General features: G+C 36.9%; 1 protein-coding gene across 1 annotated transcript; it reads left to right on the top strand.

Annotated features, from left to right (window-relative positions):
* Window positions 1-2,691: 2,691 nt before the first annotated feature.
* LOC139724194 (uncharacterized) lies at window positions 2,692-5,715 on the top strand (the record flags this gene model as incomplete). Its single annotated transcript, XM_071635339.1, has 3 exons — window positions 2,692-2,895; window positions 4,279-4,375; window positions 5,483-5,715. Coding segments are annotated over 3 exons (534 nt in total), but the record flags the coding sequence as incomplete, so codon positions are not given.
* Between the last annotated feature and the right edge of the window lie 2,941 nt (window positions 5,716-8,656).

Raw genomic sequence — 8,656 nt, 5'->3', positions numbered from 1 at the left:
GTAAAAGTGTAATAGGCCATCAAACTCAGATCTGTTAAGAAAGATTCACTATAGATTGTATAGGCAGCATGCATACTGGCACACAACATGTAGGTTGTAGTCACCCCCCCCCCCCCCCACCCCACCCAACTACTCATAAAAACTCACTTGGTCATGATTGTGGTTGAGGATGAATCAATCTTGTAACCACCTTTCTAGTGGCAAGTATGAAGTACACAGCAAATTTGCTGGGACTTGGTTTTCCCCAGCATGCATTCTGTAAAGGATTTATTTTCCCCCTCAAATATCATATTGTGTCTGTATTGATATTTATGTTGATATGTTTCGCCTTTTTTTTTTCTTGTAAGATATAAGATTGTAGGTTTTGTATTACATGTAAAAAATACTTGACAAATATTTGTCCATGATGTAGCATGAAATAGATACCAGTTTGTTTTGTATACATCAGTCTCAATTAGGAAAACCACATAAATTTGCTTCAAAGATTTTAAATGTGCAAAAGGCTAATATGTTTGAGTAGAGACAGTAAATAGAACTAAGAAATTTGAATGTCCTTGATGGCTGCCTGATTGATCATGTAAAGTAGAAGGAATGGAAAGTAATGTCACAGAACGCAGACAGGAAACCTCAATTTCCTGAATCTCACAGCTTTCAAATTTGCTTTCATTGCTTACATTGGGTTGAACAATGAGGGAAAGTCCCCAATGCCATCACATGACAGCCTAGTAAAGCTTTCTGATTCTAGAATTTATGGAATTCCCGTAGAACCAATCTATGGAGAAATTTCTAAAGACTTATAGTTTCAAAGTTTGCTGCTGTTTCTGTTACATGTGCAATTCAGGATATACAATGTATTAAGAAAACAGACAACCAGTTGAAAAAAGTTAGAAAATAGAATTTACTCTACAAAACCAGACAGCTATTGGTGGCTGAGTTTTGGTAATTCCTAAAAAAATCCTGCATCAATCCTTGATCAGTTTGAATTGTGTTCAGAGCCATGTAGCCCAAGATGAAACGGTAATACAGTGTGTTTATACACCTCAAAATCAGATACATGTACTGGGTAGCAGTACTCATGAGCAGCAGTGAGGGCCATCAATCTCACTGAAATCTTGCCTGCCTGACAAAGCAAAAACTTTAGATTCTGTATGCTCTTATCTCTTATGCTCTTAAAAAGAGGGTAAAGTCTATAAATGAGACAATGATGATAAACATGCATATACATGTATATCATTGTTTGGTATACAATTACACTCGTAGTAGTTTTGTTGTCCCCGCCGAACGAGTTCGAGCAGGGGACTATGAAACGGGCTCCGTACGTGTGTGTGTCCATGTGTCCGTCTGTGTGTCCGTCCGTCCGTGTGTCCGTCCGTCCGTGTGTGCGTCCGTGTGTGATCAAAATGTTCAAAATGCTACTCCTTCGCCATTTCTAACCCGATTTTGATTCTGTTTGCTTTATATGATAGCACTACATGGGAGCTTTGAAACTTCTATACAGAATTTCAGTTGTGACCTTTGACCTTGACCTTTGACCTATATTGTACATTTTGCTTCAAAATGCTACTCCTTCGCCATTTCTAACCCGATTTTGATTCCGTTTGCTTTATATGATGGCACTAGGTGAGGGCTTCAAAACTTCTACACAGAATTTTGACCTTTGACTTCTTTGACCTTTGACCTTGATTTTTGACCTATATTGTACATTGCCTACAAAATGCTACTCCTTCGCCATTTGTAACCCGATTTCAATTCCGTTTGCTTTATGTGATGGCACTAGGTGAGGGCTTCAAAACTTCTACACAGAATTTTGACCTTTGACTTCTTTGACCTTTGGCCTTGATTTTTTTACCTATATTGTACATTGGCTACAAAATGCTACTCCTTCGCCATTTGTAACCCGATTTCAATTCCGTTTGCTTTATGTGATGGCACTAGGTGAGGGCTTCAAAACTTCTACATAGAATTTTTACCTTTGATTTCTTTGATCTTTGACCTTCATCTTTTTACCTATATTGTACATTTTGCTACTAAATGCTACTTCCGGCGGGGACATATATTACGCACCGCGTAATTTCTACTTTTCCTTGTTGACAAAGGTATAGATTGAGATAAAAATCTCACATTCAGTCTTAGATCATATATTGGCTTTTGAGTAGGGTAACAGCATTTGGGTTCATTTTGTTTGTCTTGTGTTCAATGTTTACCATCAATGACCTTGAATCTGACCTCATTATAGTGAATCACTATGTAATACATGTACTGTATTCCAGGGCACCTGTATTCCACCATAACTGTGTGCAAATTTGAGGAGTTGTCATCTTAACCCTCCTTCTCCCTTTATGTCTTGTCTCTAATCTGTCCAGGGTCTCTATGGTAACGTGCTAGTCTCTGTGTGACTCTGCAGCTGAACTACCAAATGCCTAGATGTCACTCTACTTTCCAATCTGCTGGAGGTCTCTCAGGCGTCACGTCCAAGCCACTTTACATCATCCAACACAGTCAGGGCTTTCTGTGCTAACATACTGGCAGCATCCTATTCTCACATCCCTGAGCATTGTCAAGTCTTCAAGGCGTCAGTCTTCTAGTCTTCCACTCCGATACCTCCACCGTCCAGCAGCTACCGGTAGTTTGCCAAAAGCCAGACTTTGTCAAAGTGTTAGCTCTCAGTGGCCCTGTAAGAATTCCAGTACTTGTCTTGCCAAGCACAGCATCTTTCCAGGAGTTGGCAGTCAGGGTCACATTGGACTTGGCTCTGTGTCACTCCGCTCACAGTTTTCCAGTGTTGGAGATATAAAACAGATAACCACCCAACAAGAAAAAAAGACTGACAGAATGGCAGAAGGACGTAAAGGAGATTCTGAACAGGAGGAGATTAAGTACCCAGCTGTGGACACAGTAAGTTTAGCATGAAGCAGTGATACAGCTATAATTAGTGTGGAATGTACAATGCTATTTGCAAAGCACAGGGAGATATCTTCTTTGCAATAAAGAAGAAGTGTCTTTCTATGCCGATCAGGATTGTTGTACAACCTGGCTTAAGGACTTTATGAAGTAGATCAAAAATAAGGCAATACTGATTTAGTAGTTCAGTGCATTCTAAGTAGGATGAAATATTCAGTGTCTTTCTGTGCTATATGCAATTATATCTGGATTCTTGTGGACAAATTGTAGTAGACTAAGTGCCAGCACATTCCTGCTTCTGTACTAGTGTGACATGGCATTGCAATGAAATGTGCCAGGGTTTTTACACACAAATTTCCAAGCTGATGGTACTGGTACCTACTGTTATAGAATATAATGTGATAGAACTCAAGCAGCAATGTGAGTTGGGATAAATGGTTTTCTTTCATGATGGGGCCTGGTAGTAGACTCTGTGGTCATTAGATTAATGAACGCAGAATCATTAATGTACAACCTTGTAAGCATTTCCTCATAAAAGAGTCATCTACAGTTGATTTTTACTTGCTAATGTTTTATATACATGTATCTGAATACTCTTTACTGTGTGAATTGAATACAAAAAATAATAAAGTGCCAATGAGTATATATCTCAATCTAGTTTGATGCATGATTTACTTTTGGCCAAAGCTCGTATAGCATCACACTCTTGATAAGAAAAGATAAAATTTACTGGTACCCTCAAGTATACTTTGATGGAGATTCCATCACAGCAATTTCATTGCCATGGTGCTGTGCATCATGGGTATTCTTTTGATTACGAGAGAAACAATAATCAAACTTGCATTTGATATGAGCAGCTGTTGCTCTTCTCCAGTGTAGAAACAATGTTAGGGGTTTTCTTCATGAACAGTTTTCAATATAAATATCAAAGGTATGAATAAGTTACCAAAATAATTTATCAATAGGATCCCATATGTTTTTCATAAATAGCAACAAGTTACCTTGTGGTCTAATTGATTTCCTAAGAGAGTACAAATTCTTTGTCATGTATTTGTATCATGCTTTTTTTTTACTATAACAATGTGTAAAAGTAGAAGCTACCTTTTTACACATCCCTATTTTTCTTCATGGTTATTGATTTGTGTGAGATTTGGAATTGATTGGTATTATTATCCAGTTTCTTTGTCATGAAAAATGTCTCTCTTGTTAGCCATAACTAAAGTTATAGCCTTGTCTTGAATTCCTTTTAAGATAACATGATATCCTTTTTATTTTGAAGTTTTTAAGGGTGCTATCAAAAAGCCTCAGTGTTGATTACAGTGTTGCCAGAAACATAAGTGACTGATCCACCATCTTTTGCTTGTATCTCTTGTACAGTATGGACCAATCACAATAAAAGGTTGTGACTTGCAACCTGGTAAGAGGAAGAAATGGTGTACATGTGGACTGAGTAAAAAAGCGCCATGGTGTGATGGTAAGTACTGACTCATTTCATATATCAAACATGGATGAACAGATGGATTTAATTTTTAAAGTTTCCATAGTACTGGTACCCACCAGCAAAATAATGTACACTGCAACGAATATTATTTTTCATTCAAGGTCGTACAAAACAAAGACATTTCAGGAGGACGAAAAAAAGGAGATGAATAAGACAGAGAAGAAAAGGAAGAAGAGGAAGAATTATGTACAATAGAAGATGTATTTAAATACATCTCAACAACTATTCTGCACACAAATGGACTAATGCATTCAAATATGAATGATGGACCTCTTCAAGGAGAAAGTTGCACATGAAGAGAAAGGCAGTCACAAAGGTTGAGCACAGTGACACAATTGATACGAAAATCAGGTCCAATCAAATGTTTGCTATATACCTCCAACTTAGCTTACTGTCTTCTGAGCAAACTGTGTTTGTCTTGTGAATTGTAACATCTGTTGTCAATTTTTGCTCATTACAGTGTACAGAAAAAAAGAAGGAAGATGATATTCCAGTTTTACTCAATCTCTGTGACTCATTTCACTTTCTCTGACATACTGTACATGTATTTACATAACATTGCTGAAATATTTTGAGCAGAATCATGTGTTTCAGTATAGAAAATGTTGGATTTAGTAATCCAGCTCATTCAATTTACAAAATGTGCGAGGAGTCCTGCACAATCAGTGTCAGCTTTGTATTCAAGAAAGATTATTTTGTCTTGCTTCAGAAGACTGTGTTATAAGACTACTTGACACTCCAGTAGTGAAAAACTTCTGGAACCTTTGCATCAATCTTGCATCATAACTTTGATTTTTTTTCATCACAAACATCTGCAAAGACACTCTCCTGTAAAATACAAATTGTGATGATTATACAAGAACTGTATTTCAGTGGCTGAAAAACATTTATAATTCACTGCATGGTAGAGAAAATAATTGAGTTGCTTGCTGGAAGTTTTCTTGTGGTCCATCAAAGAGAATCTACAGTCTGGTACTCAAATCAGCTCGACTCTGATAAGATTACATGCCCTTGACTTTCTCTATGACTAGCCTTGATACAATTTTAAAATAAATTTCTACTTTCTCACAAATGCTGCAGGTGCACACAAGAAGACAGGATTCAGGTCTCTGAAGTGGGAGGTTCCAGAGAATCCTGACAGCGTCTACCAGATATGCAACTGCAAGTACACCAAGACGCCCCCGTTCTGTGATGGCACACACACCAACCTGCCTGAGGTGGTTCTAGCTAGGCAGAAGAACTGTCCCAACAGGGCTAACCATGAGGAATGTGTTAAGCTGTGTACAGGGTGTGGTTGGAAGGTGGACTTTTGATGCTGTCCTGCCTCGTACGCACAATCATTGATTGATAAGTAAATGTACTCTCATGCTAGGATGCTGTCCCTTCATTGCCCTACACCATTTTTAGCTCTTTATGTGCCACGTTCGCACGTCTGACTCAGTCGATGGCATGCCAACTTCGCATATTCTGCTCAAACGCACAAACCAACCCAAACCAAACCGATCGATAAATTGCCAAATGTCGCAGTACAATGAACTCGTTTTTTCGATTCCATTCCTGTAGCATGTAGTTTGTATTTTATGTGGTGATTGACTATCAATGGATGTTCTCAACTGGATTTGCAAGTAAATTCTAAGTTTCTATCACTGTTTTGTGGGCAAAAATCGTACTATTACAATAATGTAGCTACTGGTAGAAGCAGTCACAGATTTGTGGTTCAATTTACATAAAAAACAAAACGTGACATTTCCTCTCTAATTTTGCGCCTAACATGTCGAGGGTAACAAAATTCTTTGAAAGCTTCATAGATTTGAAAAACAGAACCATTTCCCAAAGCATAACTATGTTGCAGTCTCAGAATAATGTGGCAGACAGGGGGTTTATACCATGGCACATAAAGAGTTAATTCTTTCATGAACTCTCCAGGGACTGGTGGTGAGTCATGATTTGTAACTCAACCCTTGTTTTTCAAGTACATGTAACACAATCTTATCATGTATGGCATCTCACATCAGAAAGATTGACTGAGTACCTCAGCCTTGCCCATCCAACCTCTTCAAACTGTATAAGAAAGGAAACCTACTAGTTTTGTCCGCGAAATGTCCCATTAGATTATCGTCTCCATTGCCCGTGGTTATGATACATTCACTACTAAAAAAAAAAAAAAAAACAAAAACTTAAAAGCTGACAAACATCATGTTGTTGCTGAGTTTAGAAGTAATTTTAACTCATATTTAGATATTTATGCAAAAAATACCTTGAATGAGACTGAAGTCAGTACACTGTATGTTTCAACTCAGGATGGTCAAGTCTGGGAGCTACATGATAATGTAAACACCTGTTGTCATGCCTTGGTATCTCTTGAGGAATTACCTGCCAATGATTGACAAATGATTTGCTCCTCTCCCACATTCCAGTGAAAATAAATCAAGTTGGCATATATTTTTCATGATTTCAGGTATATGATTTGTTTAATTTATTGATGAAAGCCATCATCTATTACAATAGCATTTATATGATCCAACAATTAGAGGAGAGTAGATATTCCTTTGAATGAATTTTAGTTTTTTTAGTTCACCTCTAACCCGAATTTAGTGATACACAACTCTTGTGTTATCATACTCAGTTAACAGTGTGTAATTCTTTCACATACTGTTTACTGTTATCTACTATTGAGGTAACTGCTGTGTGTTAGACAAGAGTCATTTCATTATGTTTGATTATGCAATCCATTTATTTTTGTAATGACATTGTAAAAGTAAAATTTCTATGAGTTGAGTGGTACTGTATATTTATTTCGGAGAACCCATATATTTCTCAGTTTATGATGGCTGAAGTTTGATTTGATTTTTGATTTTCTAGATGATTGAAGGATAAGCCAGTCAAAAAGTGACCGACAGTACATCGTCGCTGGGGTGACAAGACCTCGTATCTACAAAATGTCAAATGTTCAGGAGAGCCAAAAAACATGGCAGCCAAAGCACTGTACATAGTGAATGGGACAGCCATTCCTTTGACGTGCCATGGTGGCTTCATTTTTGGTGTAAGACATCTAGGATTTGGACAGGACATCACTTAACCAATTATTTGACCATAAATGCAAAAAAGTAATTTTCACCAAAATTGCAGATACAAGGTCTTGTCACCCCAGCGACGACATGTTATGTGCGAAAAGGCATTTTACTGAGAATTTTAGAGAGATTTTCAACTGACTAGATGTGTTGATCAGTTTCTACTATCATTCTGGTGCTCAGAAGTGAGGATACCCAAAGAAGATAATTTAGTCACACTTCCACTACAATCATGTAACCAGCCATTGTAGTGACTTGCAATACTTACACAGTACAGAGCTGAAATATTTGATGCAGAGATTGAATATATTTTTAACTGTCCCAGAAGTAACATTCTATGCTATATTAAGAAAAAAGATTAAGCACAGTTGTGTATTGATATACATATATCATGTATTTATCAACGTGTATTTTTCACAAGACCTTGATGTTGCCATTGTTTTATTCATGCAATGTGGACATAACCAGCAGGCAAACAAGTGTTATATATCCATCTGAAAACAATTCAGATCTTCATGAGCTGTTGCAAAATTTTTTATAGGCAATATTTTAATTGTTCTTTTGCTTACATTCTCTGTAAACCAAGACAGCTTTGACACTCACAAGCAATCCTCTGAAGAGAGCATGGTTATTTAAAACAAAAGCTGAAATTTGTCTATATTGTAGCTTTGGTGTAACTGTTGCAAATTGTGTCATTTTTATACCTTTTGTCCAAAATTAAAAGAAAAATGATAGTTTTTGAGCTGACCTTAGAAAAATACTGAGAAATTAGTGATACTTTATTTGGGAATAAAGAAATTGACTATGTCATGAATGTCATACTGACTATCTTATATCTCCGTTCATGAAGGCACAAAATATGCCTGTAGGTGCCTTTTCATTCACTGGTCTATTGTGATTCCAGTTTTGATGGTGAACAAAAAAAAAATTATGCAATCCAATAAATTCTTATTGATATCTCTAAATGTTAAAGTGATGTTTATCATTCCAGATACATGCATGATTTGAATTGAATTATTTACTTATCTACTTTGAGAATGCAGCTGTGTGTGTGTGTGTGTGTGTGTGTGTGTGTGTGTATTTTTCTGTATGGGATGTAATGGCATCAAAAGTACACATACAGATGACTCCCATTATAACAAAGTCCTCGGGACCTGCTGTTTCTTTCATTATAATTATTGAA

The sequence above is a fragment of the Diadema antillarum genome, unplaced genomic scaffold, assembly GCF_040938485.1.
Source record: "Diadema antillarum isolate AM-2024a unplaced genomic scaffold, OU_Dant_1.0 scf00000208, whole genome shotgun sequence".
Classification (NCBI taxonomy): Eukaryota; Metazoa; Echinodermata; class Echinoidea; order Diadematoida; family Diadematidae; genus Diadema; species Diadema antillarum.
This window is presented reverse-complemented; position numbering and strand designations above follow the sequence as displayed.